Genomic DNA, 23,692 nt, shown 5'->3' with positions numbered 1-23,692 from the left:
ATTAAATGAAAGACAAATCCATATTTCATCTCTGGAAGCCGGGCTAAATGAACAATCACTGTTACTGCATTCCTGTCGAGTTAGAGGTGTGTGATGCCTCCAAAATCCAAACTCAACAGACCCTCAGTCACTACTCAGAGACCAAATACAAACTATAGAAAATATAAAGGAAGAAACAATTATAACTGGAGAGAATCATTGAAAATCATTATAATAATATAGAAAGATAAGTATTGATTAAGCCTTTGATTATAAATTGAATTAGGATATCTATATATTTAGATAATTATATTGAAGCAGCGGTAGAATCCAGAGGCTCTATATAAAATAAACGTATTATTATTATTATTAATTTAATTATCGAGAGACACACTTAATAAAGTTATCAAAGGAATCTTCATTCCTCAAATCGTTTGGAAGATATGAACATTTATATATTATATTTGTTTTAAGTCCAATTTGCCTGTATATTGTAGGGCAATATCTGGAGAACAGAAAAAAAGTACTAATGGGCACCAGGTCCATCTGAGTATAGCCTACATATCTGCAAGGCAGACAAGAACATGATTTCAACAGGGATTCTAATGGACTAGCCACTACAGAATGACAAGAGGTTAGGGATAAACGCATTACAGTGCTCCGCCGTTAGGGGGAGCCATAAGATTAAACAAATCTTTTCAGTCAGTGAAGGCTGTTCCTCTGCGCCTCTCAAGTCTTTGTTGTTGGATAGCAGTTTGTGATCACAGATGTATCATGCTCAGTGCTGCCTTAATATCTTGTCACATGCTAGACTTTGGGAACTATTATACAAAATGAATACATAGACTACATAAAAATTGCATAGGCCTATATAAAAAAAGTTACATAATAATTATTTCTAAAAAATTTAAACAGTATTGTCAGTATTTTAAATGTAGGCCTACTGTCATTTGAAAACTTAAATGTTGTGAAAATGTTTTGAGTTTATTGGATCCGTAGGACTGGTCGAAATTTGGTCAATATCCTCTAAATGTCCTCCTGATGTCCATCAGGTACCAAGTTTTAAGGTTCCTCTTTGTGAACGTCACTGTGGCCACACCCATACATTTCATTCTTAGAAATAACTTTTATTTTTCTTTTTGCTATGAGACTCTCTATGGCTGAACTATTTTATAGACCAAAATTAAATCTGAGTGTTTTGTTTGTCTTGACCTAGACATTCAGATAAATGTTTATACTCTTTCAAAATTATTGTCAAAAATGTAAATATCCTTATAGTGACACCTAGTGACATATGGATGTGAATGTTTGGGACCATTCAAGTTTTGGGTCTCTGCGATTGGTAACATTTTACAATAGCCTACGGTCTCATATGTTAACATTAGTAAATGCATTAACTATGAGCAATGAGCAACAACCTAGCCTATATATTAACAGCATTTATTCAACTTTGTTAATGTTACTTAATAGAAATGTTTGTTAACACAACTTTTGATCTTAAAAATGTATTATTAGTTAATATCGAAATTAACATTGCTGTTGAAGTATTGTTAATTGTTAGTTTATAACTAATGTTAACAAATGAAATATTACTATTGCAAGTGTTACCCTGCAATTTATGGTCTTTGAAACCCAGACAGATTTAGTGCAAAAAAGAAACATTTGGTTACATTTGGTACTTATAGCCTACCCCTAATAGTAAGAAAATTCGGAGTAATTTTGCTGAGGTTTATATGCAGTTTTTTATTTTTATTACATGCTATATTCATTAGGCTATATTACATTGCACGGGGCATCCGAGGGCATCAGGGATTTCTTTCAACATTGCATTATCGTATGATCAAACATGGAAATGTATTTATAGTTTCACGAAATCGGTGTTTTATTACAAAACTAATCTGTATAAATACAGGTGGTTAGTTTAACAGATTGCGGTTGTTTGCAACGGTCTAGCTCATCTTAAAATAAAGCAACAATAACACGGGGGGCTGTGGCGAGGGGCAGAGAGAAAAATAGACATGTTACAGTCACAATGTCAAAAGAGTTAGTTGCTCACATTTGTCCTGTGAGTGTCGGCGAGTGCTGCTGGTCCAGCGGTTCTTTAATCCTGTATGTAAATGACAGCCAATAGATGCTGTTGTTGAGTTGGGCTGGGATTAGCGGAGGCGAATGACTTTCAATTTTACTGGATTACAGAACAAAGAAAGGGGAAAGGGGACACACTCCTCTGTTAAAGAAAACAGAAAGAAAACGGGACATATTGATCAAATAAATCACGTCGATTGTATTTCAACAGACTACAAACCATTCGAGATTATGACATTTAACAAAGTCGCTATTGCCTTTCTTTAGATGGGAATTCAGCTCTCACTGTTGGATTAAACGGAGAATAAACCTATCCGGGATTGGCAGCAAAAGGTAATTAAACACGGGGAAATTGGCACGGATTAAAGATAATTCGGTGTATGTATATATGAAAAAACATTTACGAGTGTCGTTCTTGAGCACGTGACTTTTTATGGATGTTGAAAAAGTGAAATTACAGATTATAATTTAGGGGGAGGAGGATGGCTAAGAGTGTTAGCACACTGGCTATCATGCTAACGCTCTGCACGCGAATGCATATGACACTCAACGCGATGTTTTATACTCTTTTATGAAAGTAACACGTTTTATAATACGCCGTAGATAAGATGAAACCCTTTTGCGTTCCGCTTTTTGTTTTAACAGTAGCCGCAATACCCCTGTTTTGTTTGTCTTGTAAAAATGGCAACACAATTTGAGTGCTAGCAAGTTGATGAAATAGAGCAATTGCATTGTTGGCAGGGTGATGCATTACAGTCAATCGTGTTTATTTCGTAATGTCTGAAGAAAATCTTGTGGTCACGGACGCGTTTTTTTGACCTGAGAAGGTCATGTTTACAATGTCAAATCCACATATCTTTGCTGCTAATCTGTGTCTACTATGAAGGCTGCTTTAGTGGATTATGCATAACTGAATGTGCCCCAGTAAATTTGTTGCTGAGTAATAATATCACATGTCTCTAAACTTGCTCAGTTTTCCTCGAAGGACTTCTCGACTGTCAGATCCATTCATGAAGACAATCCGAGAGTATGATTTATGTCATACTGTCCCACTATGAGTCTCTAACTGAAACATGAACTATCCCAGAATGACTTGCTGTCGGATTGGGCCTCATTGTCAAACACTGTATATTTATAGCATTGATAGCTGTCCGTGTTTCTCTGTGGTTTTCCTCTTCCAGGTTTTATTTCTGACACCACAACAGTTTAGTGTACACTACTTAATGAATGTTATCAATATTGCCATAAAGTGCATACGGAAAATTACTGTTAAGAAGCAGGCTGAATAAGAAATTTTACAATATTGTAAATTCATAAACAACAGGAGAAGTTAGCTTGAACTGTATGGAACAAACACTGGGCTAATTATCCATTTTCACAAAGAATTAAAGGGATAGTTCACCTGAAAATCCTGTTATTAAACTAAGACTTTCGTTCATCTTCAGAACACAAATGAAGATCTTTTTGATAAAATATGAGAGCTTTTTGTCCCTCTGTTGACAGCTACGCAACTACCACTTTGACGCTCCAAAAGTTCATAAAGAGAATTGAGCGGTTTAGTCCAAATTTTCTGAAGAGATTCAATCGCTTTATATGATGAACAGACTGAATTTAGGATCGAAAAATTGATAATTAGCCCAGTTTTTGTTCCAATCCATACAGTTCAATCTAACTTCTCCTGTTGTTTATACATTTATGAAAAAGTCTTATTCAGCCTGCTTCTCAATAGTAATTTTCCTTATGCATTTCATGGCAATATTTATAACATTCAATATTTGATCCATTTTGTTTAGAAGCCACCAGACCTGTGACTCACCAGAACTACTGAATCAGACCATATTTTATGTTCATAGTACTGTGGTATTATTTGAATTAACTTGTAATTGCATATGAATATGGCAAACATTCAGTACCATGGTTTATATATAAATATCATGATTTCAGTACTTTTTGTAAGGTCTACTATGACATTGGCTGGTTGATTCACAACTCAATATCGAAATGAACGCATTCTGATAAAATAGATGTTAAGACCAATGTTTTCTTTCTAATACAAAATATACATGATTATGTGGTTAGTTGCATTTTATTATTTGCTAGTGTTGTTTAACTTCACTGCAATCAGACCTGCAAATAACTAGTTGAGAACTACTGAATCAGAGAATAATGACCATATTTGATGGACATAGTAGCATGGTATTTTTTGAGTAAACTTGTAGTAGCATATTAATTTAATGGTATAGTATATGAATAGGGCATTCATTCTGTACCATGGTATCAAAGTATCATTATTTCAGTACTTTTTTAAGATAAATTGGTTTAAACATTGACATTGCTTTAAAAAACGTTAGCTCTTAATATTGAAATGGTCACATGTTGTTCAAACAGGCCTTTCAATCCACAATTTCCCATTTGTGAGTTGGGAATTACATAGCTAACTGATCTGTTTTAACAGTAATGCATTTTTGATCTGTACACAAAGTAAGCGTGGAGCGCAGATCAGTCTTTTCCAAAGCGGATCAGAGTCAGGACAGTATCTTCCCATGCAGGCCGCAGTCCTTTGTGTTTGCTCGATGCAACATGTTTGTGTGGCCTTGGGGAAAATGTCCAGGGTGAAAGGAGTTAGGACCAATTAAAAGTCAATTATCAGCCCTTGAGCTGAACGATTTAGATACAGTTGTGTTTCTGAAGGGATCTGTGAGCAGAATCTGTATAAAGGCTATTAGCAGAAGTATTGTGTATCAATGGCTGAACCACAAGCCTCTTAGGGCAAAACCGCTCATAAAACCCACGTTACCCTTTCTTGAGATGCCGGTAATATCTTTAAGCACCATACAGGCAGTAATTCAAGAAGTAAAGGAGCGGCTACATTATGCTTCCCCCTGAGCTGAGGATTCCAGATAGCGTGAACGAAGAAAAAGAGAAAAAAAAAACGTATTTTGGCAGGGCGGACTCCTAACAAGCAGGAAGTCATTAATCTGAGCATTTAAGCATGTCAGTCCAGATCCTACTTTTCCTGCAATTTCTTTTAGGAGTGTCACCAGTTTTTTTTTTTTTTCACTTTATGAAAATATATTTGTTATAGTTAACTCGTGTCTTTTGACTACTGCAAAAGAAAGCTTAGTGTAGAGAACAAAACAAGTCATTTATACATGAAGCTTAAGGTGTCAGATGAATAGTTTTCCCTGCAGATAGGATAAGCCTGTTCAATGAGGAATGTTTCACCAATCTCTTTTTCTTCAAAGCGTTTAGTTAAACTTAAAAGTGTCAAGATGAAGCTATTAAATGACCTTAACCCTTTTATTACAAGATTATTTGTTAAGGCAATCATAGTTATTAATATACGAGACTCAATATTTTAGGGGCAGTTTGTAATATTTAGGAGGATCTATTGACAGAAATGTTGATTATGTTGGCAGAAGTTAGCTTATTTTCAGGCGCTGCGTTATATCATTGCGCCGCTGCACCCATGATACGGCAGCAAAGTTCCTTGATTATTACGCAGGAATGAGAGTATAGTTCATATCGGCCTATGAAAAAACGTTTCATTTTCCGTCTGTCTTAGTACACGATGTAACTACAGAAGAGTCAAGTTTTAAATAGGAAAAATATCTCTCTTTGGTAATTTTTTTTGAGCGAGATGCAAACGGTCTAATCAGATTCAATGATCTATGCTAAGCTATGCTAAAAGTGCTACCACCAGACCCGGAGATCGGCTGAATGGATTCGAAAACGGTAAAAGTCAACTGTTTAACTCTAGGGGAGTTGGAAAATGAGCCTATTTTCAAAAAATAGTGGAATAAAACATTGACAGCTTATCAGAATTCATCCTAATTTAATGAGCTTGCACATTTAAAGCGCTAGACGACATAGGGCTGGGCCAATAAACGATATCATATCAAATCGCGATAAAATTAATGTCGATAACGATGATAAACTCTGGACATTTTTACTAGATATGAATTAATGTAACAACCAAACACACAGCAGAAATAAACAACAGGCAGTCAGCGTGCAGCTTTTAGGCCGCCTGTCCACCAAAGCATTTTTATCCGGCTGAAAACTCTAGGCGCTCTGCTCAAAATGTCTAGCTGTGGGCGCTTGAGAGCGTTTTGGCAGCGCAGGGTTTTTTTCAGTTGAGACTCTTTTACTTGTTATGATACGGAAGTGTTACTAGTATCACATTTCACAGATAGTTTGTTTCTGTATTGATTCTATATAAAACTGCCGATACAATATAAAGTATTTGCTCTGGCTCTTGTTTTAAATTATTTTGTTCTGTTATTATGCTGCTTGTTTTCAGCTGTTGACGTTGTACACGCAGAATGTGGCAGTTGGTCGGTGTTGTATTTGTCCCGCCCCTCCTCAACTCTGTGATTGGACAACTGGGTGAAAAGTGACAGTGATGAGCGCTGCGTTTTACTCAAAGTTGAACATTCTTCAACCGAGCGTTCAGCACTTGAGCGTAAAATACTCGCTCAGCGCCTCGTTACGCTCATGCCATTCTAAAAATGCGGAGCTCCCATTGAAAACAATTGCCATCCATGTGAAAAAACACTTTGGTGGACACACGGCCTTAGCTTGGAAGTGGCAACGAACGTTAAATCTAGAGTGAAACTAACCTTGCGTTATCAACAAAAGATGACGAAATTGTCGATAAAGACCATTCTTCACACAGACCATTTATCCACTTGGGTCAAAGTCCAAACGGCAGCAAGCTCACTAGAGTAGATCGGTTTACTCTGATCGGTCTCGGTCACGCGTCCACTAAACAACGCTGTGAGATCCAGTGAGAAGCGCGTGAATTCAGCCATAAACACAAATGTCTCTGTAATTTAAACTACTTTAAAGCCAGACAAAACAGCGCTGACAAACACTAGAAACACTGTGCGCAATGATGCAGTCAGAAGGATTTTCGATCTGCAAATCTTCATAATTTACCGTAGATTTATTGCTATAACACTAACTGCACTATGGTACTGTGGTACTGTGTTTTTGTTAATGAACATAAATTTACAAATGCATCCTCCTAACTCAAGCTACTACTACTGTCAACTCACTGTCAAAATGTGAATTTCTAAAACAAACCATGAAATATTATTAATATTGCAGCCTGCATTGTAAACTGTGCCGAAGATATGACTAGAAACAATATCACCCGCTAACACATGCAGAAACTAAGACATTATTTTTTCTATTAAGATATTTATTTTGCTAAGGAAAAATGACTGGAAAAGAATTCAAAAACGGGAAGTGTTTGTCATGTTCTGACAATAAAGAGTATCTTAAAACCACAATTAACAGTCTGGTTTCTACAACTTTCACTTAAATTTGAAAGAAAGAAATATTTGACATTTATCGTGATAATTATTGATATCGACAGATAATATTTTGGCCATACCGCCCAGCCCTAAGACGACATAACTGCAGTGCGCTCTTAGAATAAACAGAATACATTGTTTGCTGGTGTGGGCGCTAATATAGTCCTTACAGTTATTATCATTGGTGTGAACGGGCCTTTAGATTTGGTCGTTTGAATAAATCGGAAAGTGAACTAGAGATAACAAGGTGATGGTGTTGTTGTTCCAGTGTTGTACGTAATATTACACTCAGGCAGAGCATCCGGCTTTGCCTTGTAGCAGGATTTATAGGAGGTTTTCAGACGAGTAATAGTAGTACTGGGCTCTCTCTGTGCAGTCTGTGGTTTTGGCTTTGCCCGGAGGTTGGGATAATGGCTCCCAGTGTCTGGAGAGATTAAAGGCCAGAGCTGCATTGTTCACATGCCTCGAGATTAGTTTCCAAGGAAACGGATTGCGGTTGCCATGTGAACACAAGGCCCGGAATTAGGATTGCGTTATTTATTTATTTGTTTGTTTTACAGCTCACATTTGTCATCCCTGTTGTTTTTCGTCTTTAAACTGTCGTTTCATTTGCGCTCATTTTTAAACCCAGTCTCGTCCGTACTCAAGTTTACAGCATTGTAGTTCAGAGACGACATGGCTGAAATCGAGATTGGAGGCATCAGGGGGGCGGGCGTCTGTCGAGAGGGACGGGTAAAGTAGTTCACTTTAGAGGTCTCATGCTTCCAGGCCCTGTCTTGCTTCCAAGGAGAACAAATTAAGGATGAAGGGTTTTAAGGCAATAATCTGAGCTAGCTTTAATTGGTTGACAAAGGCTTATAGTAATTAGCTACTTTCACATGTGTGTGACGGATTTTGGTGTATTAGCACAGGAGAGGGTATTACTATCACTTTGCAAAGCTTCTTACAGGTTTTTCCATCCTTCGATACGTTTTGTACAGCCGAAAATATTTTAAAAAGTTAATGGGGGACTTGCAACCTTTATTCATTTTTAGTATATTTAAAAATAAATGGTTTGTTTTTGCACATAATTATAACACTAATTACCATTAGTTGTTATTGTTGTCCTCTCACGTCTGTGGCTGACCGTAATCAGGGTAGACGGCACATCAGAGTTTTAACTATTCACTATAATGAGTCAAAATCTGCTAAGGAGTAATTAAATGTAACAAATCATGTAAAAATGTATCATCCTTTATTGGAAAATTAAACATTTTATCAAGCTTTGATAATTGCCTGAATCTTTAAACAACTGAGAATTAATGATCAAATTATATTTTATACAAATCTGTCAACACACCTGTCAAGTTTATAATTTTACATCAGCATATGAGAGTCAAATTGGATGACTTCAGTGATGCATCTCAAGATCACTCATTTAACAGTTCATCTATTGCCAAAATTATGTAAAAAATAGAACGCATAGAAAATCAGTCAGAATGAGTAGTTTGTGCATAAAAATGTCTGTCAAAACCAAGCGGCAACCTCCCGCAGTTTCTCTTGAAGCCAATACGGAAGTGACTTAAACTGCAATTCATCAACTGGCCACTATAGACAGGTTCCAGAAGGGAGCAGAATCTCATTGAGCCCCATGTTAAAATGCCCAACTTTACAGCAGAAAAAAACATTTTTACAGTCTGGTACAAATTGTGGTTTTGGTCTATACGGCTAATTTTGCCCTTCATGACAACTGTGAATGGGGGTGAATTTTTTTTATAATTCATTTGTTGACATTATATAAAGGCTTAAAGATCTGCATAATTAAGGGTGTGGCCACTTTGAGTGACATGTGGATAGCCATTTATCGGCTGTCTGTTAGTCATCGCATCGCCTCAGCTCCACCCACGTCCCGCCTCTTTGCCCATTTTCTATTATCCGGGAGTGACGCGCGATGACACGCTGCCAAGATGGCCAACGGCCAGCTCGTCCCTACTTTACTCTTCAAAACTGCTCTTCAGAATCCTATGGGTGACATCATGGACACTACATCCATATTTTTTTACAGTCTATGGTCAAAACCAACACATATCGAACGATGTTCACTAACCTGGTGAAGTTTATTCTCTTTAGCATGCAGTGTGAATTATTTCCCTTATTTCCCTCACCAATTCAATTTCAGTGAGTGAAGAACAAATTTATGCTTTGCTCACATGCGTTATGTATTATGCACGTTATCGTCTCTGACAGACAGCATGTTGAAGCAGCTCAGGCCGCCTTTTTCTCCCTCATTTTGGAAAGCGATGGCACCTGCAAAAACATCCGGTGGTGTGAGTTTTCCAGGAAATGCGTGAACTCGTTGGACCTCTGCTTCTTGTAAATACTACTGTGTATTGTATTGTGTAAGACTGGTCCGAATACCATTTTTTTGAGCTTCGAAGCTTCTGTAGTAATCAACACTGAACATTCAAAGCTTCGGAGGGAAGGAGCTGAACATATTCTTCTCTCTAATAAAGGCAGGAATCTCGAATTATATGGACATCCCAGTAACAAGCTCCTATATTTCACAGTAGATTCATTTAAATTGATAATAACGGGTAATATTAAGCTTGCTGCTGTAGGTTCAGGCATAACACTGCTTACATCACTTGCCCAATGTGGCACCGCCCCCCACCGTCGTTTTGATATTTTATAGTAGTAAAAATAATTTAGTTCAGTTAGAGAACAGATTAACTACAATAAAAACTGAGCGTGCAGCGTGAGCCGAACGAGAGTGGCAGCACAGACTAGCAGCAGGAGTTCGATTTCGATTTGATTTCAACAACGCGAAATGTAAAAGCGCCTATTTAAGGGAGTTTGTCATTATACTGTTTTGTGGTTGTGTTTTTTATTAAGAATAATAGGCTAATGAACCCACAATTCAATCAACCTGCCCCCGAATTGCCGCTAATTCTAAACCGAAAGTAAAATGCGCACGGCCGCACTGTCATTCATTCATGGCCACACAGTGCACAAGCACTGTAATGTGACGGTGAGGGAACATTTTCTCACCGTCACATTCCTGACGGGTAAAAAGGCTAATACATTTTGATTCTATTATTCTATTTTCCACAATGTCAAACAAACGCAGCTTAACCCAAAATGCAAGCTTAAGCATGGCTTCTACATTTAAACTCATGCAGTTGTGCGCTCTAGACAGAGAATCCTCAGTTGCAGGGAACACTCAGCCCGGGTTCACACTGCACGCGTTAGCAGGGCGTAAGCAGCGCATATTTTTTTCGGCGCCCATGTTAACAGATTAGAGCATTCACACCGCATGCAGAGGCGGTGCGGCAGTGCATAGCAGGAGCAGAGCCGAAGCAGCAGTGCCGCGATCGTTTCGGCACAGAGTCTATTTTTGCCGCGCTGCTCACGCTGAATTAAAGCCACAGTGGATTGTTCTTGATCAAAACTGACCTGATTAACATGGAAAATAACACATTTCACCATGAAATCATGTAGTGAAGTGTCCCGTGTGTTTCACGATCACCATATGACATCCAGCGCTGTGCAAAAATAAAATAAAATACACAAAAACACAACACTGCCAGAAGTTTTTGCCCAAACTTCAAAAGCCTGTTTAAATGATTAAAACTAGAAGCATATCTTCTCTTTAATGTTACATTTATCATGTGAACTACTTCTATACAACATGTTATATGCATGTGTGTATGAGACAGAGGGGAACACGGTCGCATTTGCAGCAGATATATGCTGCCCATCATAAATCAAAGCACGAGACAGACGGGTCAGAGGAGAAGACTGGAAATGTGACATAATGGACAATATTCGTCTGTATTTGCAATACACTAGCCGCGGTTCAGCTGCGCGACACAAACGCTGCCGGTGTGAATGCACGACGGGCGCGCGCGGCTCCCGCTCTCCATACGCACCGCTCCTGCCCTGCCAACGCACTGCTTGCTCGTGCGGTGTGAAGCCGGCGTAAGAAGCAGCAAATATATTTATTAAGTATTAAGAGGTTGGGTTCCTATTCAACTGTCCATCCTATTAAAAACGGCTGAGATATAAGATAATTGTAAAAAAAAATATATATATTTTGCCAGATTTTATAGTGTAAACATATTCAAGTGCGAATGAGAACCGTTTCGAGGGGGATGCCGGGTTTGCATGGAAAAAAAACAAACGAATATTTGAATCCCGAATTTCAAAATTGATTTAGAATATTCTGGTCCAGCCCTAGTATTGTGCACGTTATTTTTTGACAGACATCAATGTTGTGATATTGAAATGATGTGGATTTGAAAACAGATGGATGTAATAATGATTTATTTCTTAGCCAGCAAATAATCATTGAAGTGATTGATGTGCCCATGAGTGTGTCATGTCAATGTTTTTGGTTCTAATATTTCAACCAACAGCTAGCCTAAGTTTTTGACGGACGTGATAATGTGCGCAAGAGGTGAACTATGTTTGAATTTTGGGAAATTATAAAATGTGCTGGATACTTATACTTATTTTACAGAATTAAATGTATTTATTTTTATTAAATAAATTACATGTTACTCAGAGACTAACATGTTTGCTTTGTCACAAATTTTACATTCAGCTGTTGTAAATGTATTGACTTTTGTAGATCAAATTATTATTATTTTTTACCAGGAAAGAAGTGTTTTTTATGCACAATGTTGTTTTTATTGTCTCTTATAACAAAAATATTTAATTAATATTAAAATCACTTTTTAAAACTGTTGTTCCATCATCTCCCCTTTGCAGATTTTGACTCATGTTGTATGCATATACGGCACTATACAGAAGTCTAAATTCATATAAGAACTGTGGTAACTTCTCCAAGATGCTTGAAGAACTGCAATACTGTGAAAAAAAAAATCAATGCCAATGTTTTCCAAAACAATGCCATGGTAGATTTTATTTATTAATAAACTTCTATGAACTAAATCAAATTACTATTTGGTGTGACCACCCTTTGCCTTTCAAACCGCGCCAGTTCTTCTTGGTACACTTTTTACAATTTTTAAGGTAGTTAGCTGGTAGAATGGAGAAGTTGCCACAGTTCTTCTGTGTATTTAGACTTTTTAGACTTTTAGACATTTAGACTTTCTGTCTCTTCATGTAATAACAGACGGATTTGATGATGGTGAGATCAGATCTCTGCATGGGCCTCCCCATCTGTTGTAGGACCCCTTGTTTATATAATTAATTTTAATATATGACACAAAGCCAGAAAAGCAAATAATAACAACATATACATACAAATAAACAAACGAACAACAAATCCAATACATAGTACACATTATTCTTAAAAGAACCTAACAAGTTGCACCAAATCTGCATATTAAAATGATTACTACATGACTCATATGTTTGTGAATCAGACTACACTGAATGGTTAGCAAGAGATGCTTTATGTTATTTTGTAGATTGTACGTCTGTCACTTGCTTACGGCATCATTTTAGTTGTTCATTCTGTGTCTTTCCCTCAGAAGAATGGCACAGATACGGAAGCTGGGCTGTGATGGGATGAGGACCAACTCTCGGCCAGAGCTCAAAGTTCCCCAAGTGTCAGCAAGACAAGAGATCCTCACCAGCCTAGTGTCTGCTCTGGACTCTGTGGTAAGACTTTAAAGAAACTTACAGTGAGGAGGGTATTATGCTACATTTTTGTGGTGGATGACTTGAAACTAAATGTGTTTGCAGTGCACTGCCATGTCTAAACTGAACGCTGAGGTGGCCTGTGTCACTGTGCACGAGGACAGCGTGATCGCCGTGGGAACAGAGAAGGGACGAATCTTCCTAAACTCAAGAAAGGAAATACAGACAGACTTTCACAAGTTCTGCAGTGAGTCAACATGAAATCCAAATTTATCCTTTTTGCTTTCTTAATGCATGTTTATGCTATTCCAAAGAAAAAATTATTTGGTTTTCGTGGCAAATTGTCTCAGTAATCACAATGTAACCATTAGGGGTGTAATGGATTATATTTGATCTGTGATCTGTACGGACCAGGCCCTACAGTTCGGAATGCATGTGATTTGCGGATTCATTACAAAGTTGAGCTGTTATAGAATGAAAGTTTATCATATGTACAGGTTTTTTGCCTTGCCAGTTTACACATTCAAGCTATTTTAAACTATTCCAGCACAAGAAGAGGTAAAAGAGAACTCAATTCAGTACTCGTGCACACTGCCGCACATACACAGAAAGGTGCGTTTCAGATAGTGTGAACACCAAATTGATTCCTCTTTCACATCTCCTTGCGCTTGAACGAATGCACACACACACAAAATGATGTCAAAATACCTGTCTTGGCAAGTATTCTTAGAAATCGGATGTGTATCGTTATATTGGATCCTTGCATTAGCACTTAAAATGACAGCTGCCTAATATACGCTCCTGCCTGTGTATTAATGTTAATCAAACAACAAAACACAGATTTAACAAAGACTTATCTGTCTAATTTATACAGTGAACATTATTATGTTATTTTACATTTAATTATTACTTGTCATTTAATTATTTCTGTACCGGAATACTACTGTTAAGCCCTATTCGGATGGTAATTGTTTCTCGTGGGGTCGTAAGGTAGGGGCTAGTCTGTGATTTTATTGTCGTCTGAATCCAGAATGTCAGTTTTTCTCCCACCACCCGCGTAAAAATACGAATTACGAATGAGCAACTTTTTTTTGACAAACACCAAGGTCGTGTGGTAATTTAATAGCCGTCCGAATCCACATCTCTGAGTTTTCACTTCAAAATTCACTGTTTATATCCTTTTTGACCACAGGAATTGGAATGCATTTTAAAGATCTAGCCTACACTTTTTTTTTTACAAGCATTTACAAGAACAATATTTCTTGTAAATGTATTAACTTATTTCTGCTCATTTCCACATTTTTAAAATGACATCCATCATTTTGAGATTCAATACAAGACAAAAAAACATGCATATCTTTCTATTTTTTAAACTGGAGATTTTAATAATGTAATAATTAGGACATTATTTTTCTATTATTAAATAAAATATGAACTTATTCTTATTATACCAAGTATATAACGTTTTATTTACAGCAGACAAACATGCAACTGACCACGAGCAAGATGTTCCCAGGTTCGTAGGATCACAAAACTCACTCCTCCACCGTGAATAAATCGACATCCGAATGCACGAGTTTTATCACTGAGGTGGCATGCAAATTTATTTTTACGGACATCCACATGAAAACAATTACCGTCCGATTAGGCCTTTAGACGTACTTTATTTGTAACTTTATATTTTATTTATGTAGCCCTACTGACTGTTAACTTTCCTTTAATAAGGACTAATAAATGGAAAGCAAAGTTACATTTGACCCCCCCGCCAATATTAGTTTTTTTGCTGATCGAAAAGTGATCTGATGCGTGACTTAAAAACCGTAATATGATCCGAACCGTGAGTTTTGTGATCTGTTGCACCACTAGTAGCCATCCCCTCCACTCATCTGTCAAATAGAGACCACTTGTCACAATCCAGTCAAATTTAATGGATAAAATAAAGTCTTGCTCTACATTATTTCTCGTTGAATGTCCAGTTTTATTCAGTACAGTACTGTGCAAAAGTATTAGGCATGTTAGTATTTTCACAAAAAAAAGTAGTTGTAAGCCAGTTGCTGTAGTGTGTCAGTAGGAAATATCAGTTTACATTTCCATATATTCCAATTTTGCCATTAATTGTAATAAGTGAGATTTGAGTGAGTCTGACAACAGCCGGTATGATCTGATCTCACCATCATCGAGTCTGTTTGATTACATGTAGAAACAGGAAAAACTGGGACAGAAGAACTGTGGCAACGTCTCCAAGGCACTTGATGCTTTCAAAAATAATGTCATAAATAGATTTTTATCAATGATATTAACTAAATCAAATCAATATTTGGTGTGACCACCTATTGCGTTTAAAACAGCTTTTGTCCTAGGTACACTTGCACATAGTTTTTCAGGTAGCTTTGCAGATTTCTTCAAGCATCTTAGAGACGTTGCCACAGTCCTTCTGTATTTAGTCTGTCTCAGTTTTTTCTATTTCTTCATGTAATTCCAGGTGGACTCGATGATGATCCAATTAGATCTCTGTGTGGATCATACTGGCTGTTGTCAGACTTCTTGTGCATACACAAATCTCACTGGATTATTACAATCAATGGCAAAAGGAATGTTTGGAAATTAAACTATAATACACACTACAGCAAAAGATATGAATAACCGGATATAAATACTGTATGTCACTATTTGTAAGTAAAATAGACTGTGAATGCCATTTTTATACTAACTTCAAAGAGGACCTATTATGCTTTTTTACATTTTCAACTTTCTTTAGTGTGTAATGTTGCTGTTTGTTTCAGCATGAAAAAGTTCTGCAAAGTTACAAAACACTAAGTCCACTCCAAAGGGAGTTATTTTCTATATCAGTAAGCACTTTTTCTGAACTCCCTGAAACACCTCCATTGTAGTCTTGAGTTTTCTTCCGCGAACGCACACATCACAATATTCCTCATTGAAATAATTCCTGTCCAAGGCATATGCAAAAAAAGGGCAAGACCTGTGTTGTGTTAGTAGTGTGTTGAAATTTGCGATTATGGTAAGAGGCGTGACATTTCCGAAACACAATCTTTTGTTGAAACACAATCAAAAGTTGTTTTACCAATCACAACACACAGCCAACTTATCAGAGCACATTGAGCTTTTCAGAAGGATGAGCTTCATAGAGACAGGAACTTAAAAGAGCGTTACTGACAGACTGGGAAGAGAGAGACAGACTGCTGAAACAATGAAAAATATGTGAAAATGTTGTGTTTTTTGAGCATTCAAGTATTATTCATCCATCTTTGTTTGAACATTGTTCTAGTAGACCCCCAAAACAAAAAAAGATTTTGTAAAAAGGCATAATAGGTCCTCTTTAAAAAAAAAAAAAAAAATACAGAAATCAGACAAACCAGAATAAAACCGGATAAATGTTTTTACTGTTAAAAATTAAAGGTGTTTAATACATTTGATTAATCTCAAAAGTTAAAGCTGCAGTCCGTAACTTTTTGCGCTCTAGCGGTTAATAAACAAAACTGCATGCGTCTTGCGGAAGAAGATTGCAGTCGGAGCTAGTTCTCTCTGTTTATGTCTATGGCGAGTCACGCAGGGACTGGGCTCCTCCGCAGCGGTTCCTACCACACCGGCCTGAAATAGTCCCAATATAAACCCTTATTATAAGTGTACCATAATGATTCCGGGTAAGACAAAAACACGGTTTGGAAAATGGATTCATGTTGTACATTCTCATTATATAATTTTTTGTAAATCTTGAACACAAAAAAAGTTACGGACAGCAGCTTTAACGTAATTTATAAAATAGATATATAAAAATCTGCATTGTTCTAATATCAGATTTTACCACTGCAGATAATCATACACTGTTCGTTCGTTGGCCAGAGGAGAACTTGACCCCCTGACTGAGTTTGGTTTCTCACAAGGTTTTTTTCTCCATTCTGTCACCTGATGGAGTTTTGGTTTCTTGCCACTGTCGCCTTTGGCTTTTGGCTTGCTTAGTTGGGGGACACTATATATTCAACAATATTACTGATCTGCCTGTATTGACACCATTGTATGACAATTGAACTGAGCTGGACGATGACATCACTGTTTTCTTCAGTGGCTGTACAGCTGAAACAAACTTTGTTGCATTATTTTCCCGTTATCACTGTAAAGCTGTTTTGAAACAATCTGTATTGTAAAAAGCGCTATATAAATAAAGGGGGCTTGACTTGACAGAGGCAATATTGTCATGAAGACGAAGACCTATAACCTATACTACTGTTCAAAAGTTTAGGGTCAGTGAGATTTTTTTTGTCTGTTTGTTTTTGAAGGATATATTTATATATATATATATTTTATATATTTTTATATTTCAAATAAACACTATAACAACAGTATATTCAAATAGAAACCCTAGTTATTTAAAATTGTATTAATATATTTCACAATTTTACTGTTTCTACTGTACTGTATTTTTGATCTTGAAAAAAAATCAGAACCCAAACTTTTGAACAGTTCCTTTTTGAACAGTACAGGTGTTTTGAGGCTAGTTGTGCTGTTTCCTCAGAAATAACAGATTTATCTTCTACAGAAGTGTCTTGTCTGCAAGCATTAACTTCCATGAACTCCCACGCCAAAGTTCCTGATGTGGACTGCAGCAGGACTGGCAAAGACTGTGGGCAGCAGGGCAGACAGAGAGCCTTAACAGACACTCATTCCAATATCTTCGTCCTAAGGAAGATGGTGGAGGAGGTGTTCAGCGTGCTTTATAGTGAGTTGGTAGTAGTGGATTAGGGTTTTCTTCACATTATTATGGGATGAAAAGTAAAAAAAGGATGTACAGTGTTTTGCACAAAATCAAAAAAAAAATGTATCCACTTAAATGTAATGTTTTTTAGGTGAGGCTGTTGGGAAGAGCAGCCTGGTCCCTGTGCCTTATGACTGGATTCTCAAGGATCCCAGCTCAGTGGTTGTCTACGGCCTGCCTGATGGTGTGACTTTGAGAAAGCCTTCGGAATATGACACCAAGACCTTAATGAAGATCTTAGAGCAGAGCAACCGCATCCGCTTCATAGTCAAAAGGTCAGTCGTCTAGTTGATTTTTTTAAAAATACACTGGAAAGAATCCAAATGCATTTTTTTTCACAACGAGATTGTAAAATGAAATGGAAATAATGCATCTCCTTGAACTCCTTCACATAAAAATGTCAAACTATGACGATATAACATTTTTTGTTGATTTTCTTTCCAGTAAAACCTCACAAAATAAGATAAAAGCTTTTGGTCAGGTGTCTCTTACCATTTTAGATAGAGGTTGTTATTGCTGTCAGAGAAGATGGAAATAGATAAAAGCCATAGCAGCAACAAAAATAACAAGAGAAATGAAAACATGTTAGACAAAATGGATCTACATACTCTAAAACTTGGGTATCTGATTTTTTTTTTAATTAACCAAGCATGCACTACAATTTTAAAAAGTGACAGTAAAGATTTTAACATCATTGTAAAAAAACAAATTCTGTTCTTTTAAACTTTCTTTTTTATCAAATAATCCTGTTGCATGGTTTTCAAAAAATATCAAGCAGTTTTCAACTGATAATAATGATAAATGTTTCTTGAGCTCCAAATCAGCATAATAGAATTTCTGTAGGATCATGTGACACTGAAGACTGGAGTAATGATGCTGAAAATTCAGCATTAACATCACAGGAATAAATCACGTTTTAGAATATAATCAAATAGAAAACAGTTATTTTAAATTTTAATAATATTTCACAATATTACTCTTTCTACTATATTTTTAATCAAATACATGCAGTCTCGGTGAGCACAAGAGGCTTCTTTCTTTTTTACAGAATCCATAAAAGACACGTTGTATTTTGAAGTAAATCAAATGAACGACTGCTTTCATTCCAAAATTTTTTTGATAATCATATTGAATGAAGTTCATGGCTGTGAATAGTTGGTATAAAAAATAATTTGCAAACTTTTGTGATAAAAAAAACAACAAGTTTTAGATAAATACCTCAACAAAGACCAAAAATGTGTGTGTTTTAATAGAACACCAGAGGAACCCTCTCGGGATGCCAAATCCTGTCCGGAAGTCAACCATCACTCTTCGACCTCAAAGAGCGTAAGCAACCACACCTCCGTCAAACCCTCCGTGCAGGAAGTGTCTGCCAGCAACTCCATGCTCTCCAGCTTCCTGTACGGCATGCCCATGTCCTCCCAGCCCCACCCAGACAGCAAGCTGGACCTGAAGCCCACATCACTGCACAGCATTGGTAAAGAGCGGCTGGGCATGTGGGCGTCCGCTGAGGAGAAATCGGTTCAGGCCAAGGAATGTGCTGACAATGGTTAGAGCCTCCTGTTGTCTTTCTATATACATTGGCTTTCACTACCTGGATATTAATTACTGTTTCACTTATGAGGGGTGATATCACACTTGTAGATGCTGAACCATAAGGGTATGGTTCTTTTTTTTTGTACTTAACTCTGAGCTTATAGCTCTGACTGTGTGTGTCCAGGCGAACGAATAGGGCTGGCAGCGGATCTTACCCAGAGCCCTCCCAGCATCCATGTCTCCAAGCGCCTTCTGTTCTCCATAGTGCATGAAAAATCAGGTGGGCGACAGACTGTACTCACCATTACAGCGTCTGGCCAAGGACAAGCTGGCCTTCACTTCAGTGGGTCCCAAGCAGTGTGTCTAATAGAACTAGAACAGGATATAGACAGAGTTATTTTCCTCCCCAAAATACAAAGACATGGAATCTTCTTACAATACTATAAAGGGATAGTTCACCTAAAAATCATTATTTGTTGACCCTCATGCTAGTCTAAACCTGTATACTATATTTTCAGTGACACATAAAAAGAGAATGTTTAATAGTGATCTGAAAAGACAGAAAAAAACAAAACAAAAAAAGCATCATAAAGCTCATGCACTGTTCAAAGTCTTTTGAAGCCATATAACTTTAGGTGTGACAATTGAAAAATTAGGTGTGTCATTATTCATTACACCATTGAAGTCAGCAATTACACAGTAATTATGTGTGTGTGTGTGTACAGTATATATATATACTTTGTGTGTGTGTGTGTGTGTGTGTATAAAATATATATCATGTATAACAGAAATCTAAACATTGGCTAAAGCCAGTTTCAAACCTTCAGAATACAGATGGGAATAAAACTGTTTAAACGTTTGGTGTATGTAAGACCGATAGATATAGTGTAATAAAACATTTTGTACTCCATTTTAGAGCTTTGATAGAGGGGATAGGGTGGGTTTGCAAATTTGTCTTTTTTTGAAGCTTGACATATTGACACGCTTACTAATAATCTGTTGTTTAGTTTATAAAAAAGCAGCATGAAGATTCTTCAGAAAATAACAGCATATGGGTTTGGAACGATTTAGTGAGTAAATAATAACAGTATTCCTCCCAGTAAGAAAACACAGCTAATGTATAATTTCAACTCTCTGTAAATAAATCTGTCATATCTAATGATCCACAAATTATTCTTTATATATCTCTGGCATTTGTTTAGATATGGCTTCAGGCGTATGAGACATAAAGAGGGCTGGTTTTGGCAGAGTGGGCAGTAGTAATGGGAGTTTGGCCAGGTCACCTGGGCTACCGAAGTCTGTTCCTCTCAAAAGATCAGCGTGAAATCTTCAGTCACTGCAGAGAGTCAGGACCTGCCTTAATTGTCTCCTATGTCTAAACGAACAGAGGAAAACCTCAATTTATCCAAATACATTTCAGAAAATGTTGATTAAGACTGTGGCATTATAGCTTTTTCCTTTTAACATATGAAAGATTGTTACATGATGCACTTTTGTTTTGTATTGCATGCACAGAAAAATGGGATTCGTTCATCAGGGAGACCGAGGATATCAACACCCTTCGAGAATGTGTTCAGATCCTCTTCAACAGCAGATATGGTGAGCTCACAGTGCGGAATTCACAGCCTTACCACTATACAATAAAATAATTCATATTGATAGAAAAAGTGAGTAGAGATGATGTGTGCAATTTTTAACCCTGAAAAGTTTGACATATAAAAAAAAAATCAGTTTTTTTTCTGAAATGGAACCATTTATTGAAACAATATAAAAAATCAAAAAAACTTTTTGCATACATGTTTTTTCTGTTGAGTATCATATTTGATACATCAGGCTTTTATGGCTCGTATAGTGTGATGTAGGATAATATGGAGAAAAAAACACCTACATTTTATGAGCAAAAGTATGCAATTTGGTGCAGTTGTTTATATTTATATGATGAAAATATAAGATGAAATTCTGATAGCTGTTGGAAACTCAGAAGCGAAGACCAGGAGACTTGGATGTATCTTCAGCAGGATTCTTTAGCTGCAGTCCATCAAGTCTACTAAGGCAGTATACATTGTAGTTTATATAGATTTTAGGGTGCAGGGGAGACAAAGCAAATGGGTGACGACCTTAAAAAAGCATCCAGGTAAAGAGACCTGCCCCAGATTCTAGAGTGTCACCATTCCTAATCCAATCATAACGAATCAAAAATGGGACAGCGGCTCCAAGAGCCATTAAAGACAAAAGGTGAGATTCTCAGTATCTGGCTCATTTGACTTACAATAAAGAGAACAAGAACTGACAGAAAACTCTTGCTGGAAACTTTGCTTAACAGAATAATTAATCTGATGTCATCATTTTAAGCTTAAATGCTAAATACAATGTACTTCCCTTAGTTTTAAACAGATTATTACATTTGTAATCCCACATAGCTTGTAATATAAATCAACGAGATCTTTATAATAGTATAGCAGGCTACTTACAAAAAATACACAAAAATCAGTTGTCACTGTATATCTACCATTAATATGTCTTAGTAAGATGATATTTGAATTAATTTTATTGTCAAAACTCTGGCAAAACATATAATGCAAAGCAATTCAATAATGATTGAGAGATGTACAAATAAACATTCCCCATAAGTCTAACATTTTTAAAGGGGTGGTAAAACACATTCTTTTGAAGGCTTGATTGTGTTTGTGGGGTGCACTGTAACATGTGTTCATGCTTCGTTTTAAAAAAAAAATCATTATTTTTCATATATTTGACCTTTATTCTACACTGCTCTGTCCCTCCTTGTAAAACGGTCTGATGCTTTCCGGGTTGTATGAAGCCAGTCCCTCAAAAATACGCGATGGGCTCAGATTGGTTATCTGGCCCAGTGTGTTGTGATTCGCTAACCGCAGTGCACGTTTGTCGGAAACATCACGCCCCTTACCTTACCGGTAGACTGTGCTTTGGTAGTATTAGAAACGATGGCGTCAATAAAACCATACCAATCTGAGCCCGAATCAGACCCAGAAAATTTTAGTGAAGATGATCGAGCAGAACCTGTTCAGTCCTCAAGAGTAAAGACTGCGGATCTATAGTGATTGCTACTGAATGGCACTGTTACTTTTGTATTTTTAGAACGATTATAGCCAAATATCTGTCGCAAGAACTATTAACCCAAAACACTAAACACTGGCTTTACTAGTAAGTTAGCCAAATCACACACACACATGTTTAGCAAGCCTGTAGATAAACAACACATAAAAGCTCTAATCAAAGAATCATTTACACTAATGCCAAGTTCGCTGTTGAGATTTTAACGTTAGTGTTTGTAACGATAGGTGTTCGTCGGATAACGTTAAGTATGAATGAGCATTTAACAGACTGGTTTGCAGAACAGTGTTGTCATCTGTTTACTTCCTTGCCACAATGTACAACCTATTACAGGAAAACACATTGATGAAAAATAAATCAGACTTACAGGTTGTGGCCCGTAAACAGCTTCTGTTTGTAAATCCAGCTTTCAGGACAAGCCGTTGTGCATATCCTGTATTGAACTCACGAACATTGTGGAAGTTTTCCTCCGTGAAATGTGTGTGAATGAGCCCCGCGCGCGTCGTGCATTCACACACTGGCAGTGTTTGTCTTATGAAGCTGACGTTGTGCAAATCCGGCATTGAACTTGCGAAGATGGTGGTGGTTTTCCTCCGTGAGATGTGCTGCGGGAGCCCCGCACGCGCCTGTTCCCTTCTGTCTCATACACACATGCATATAACATGCTGTATGTTAAACGCTCTGCAACGCACCCCTGTCCCTATGAAGGCTGAACAAAGCAAGTACCCCAGACCTGCAATCCGGATGAATATAACAGCGTTTCCTCGGCATCGCGGCAACAACACTCCAGCCTAACTATACCACAACAGCGCCGCGATACAAAATGGCCTCACCCCCCCTTATTTAATATTCTCGGAGGAGGGGTTTATGTAAATATTGAGCCTGGTGATGTCACCAACCCTGGAGGAATGTGTGTAGTCGCCTACTGGCCGTTTGCTGTAGTTCTTAGAAATGGATTTCTTTAAAAGCAAATATCTCCCTTTGCTTTAAACTTTGAACGTTGTAACTTTGCAGATGTTGTTTATGCTCAAGCAGCAACATTACACGCTAGCTAAAGTTAGAATAGTGAAATCGTGGTTTACCACCCCTTTAAATTTGAACATGTAAACCTAAGTTGCTTCAGTCAGCAAGTGTTCATCTTGAAATATTACTAATATAAAATGTATTCTTACATTTACTTTATAAAAATGTGTAGAGATTTCACAGCAAAAACACATGAAAAGAGGGGTGACAGGGTGGGGGTGAAATAGAATTTTACTAAAAGCCTATTCTATTTTACTATGAACTATCAGTCAGATGACAGAAAGCATGTAGTAGATTT

At 37.1% G+C, this 23,692-nt stretch overlaps 1 protein-coding gene across 6 annotated transcripts in view; it reads left to right on the top strand.

The window, feature by feature from the left end:
• Positions 1 to 1,910: 1,910 nt before the first annotated feature.
• The window catches only part of gtf2ird1 (GTF2I repeat domain containing 1), a 43,258-nt gene continuing 21,476 nt past the window's right edge, over positions 1,911 to 23,692 (top strand). For 3 of the 6 annotated variants that reach the window (XM_079815562.1, XM_079815564.1, XM_079815560.1), the window contains exons 1-8: positions 1,966 to 2,397; positions 12,863 to 12,992; positions 13,077 to 13,218; positions 17,527 to 17,706; positions 17,834 to 18,017; positions 18,996 to 19,291; positions 19,463 to 19,558; positions 20,794 to 20,877. In XM_079815562.1, coding sequence (XP_079671688.1) covers positions 12,867 to 12,992; positions 13,077 to 13,218; positions 17,527 to 17,706; positions 17,834 to 18,017; positions 18,996 to 19,291; positions 19,463 to 19,558; positions 20,794 to 20,877 — 1,108 coding nt within the window. In that variant the 5' untranslated portion in view covers positions 1,966 to 2,397; positions 12,863 to 12,866. Of the gene's footprint in view, positions 2,398 to 12,862; positions 12,993 to 13,076; positions 13,219 to 17,526; positions 17,707 to 17,833; positions 18,018 to 18,995; positions 19,292 to 19,462; positions 19,559 to 20,793; positions 20,878 to 23,692 lie in introns of all 6 variants that reach the window. The other 3 variants (XM_079815563.1, XM_079815561.1, XM_079815565.1) reach the window with 2 other exon arrangements.

The sequence above is a fragment of the Gobio gobio genome (assembly GCF_949357685.1).
Source record: "Gobio gobio genome assembly, chromosome: 4".
Lineage (NCBI taxonomy): Eukaryota > Metazoa > Chordata > Actinopteri > Cypriniformes > Gobionidae > Gobio > Gobio gobio.
This window is presented reverse-complemented; position numbering and strand designations above follow the sequence as displayed.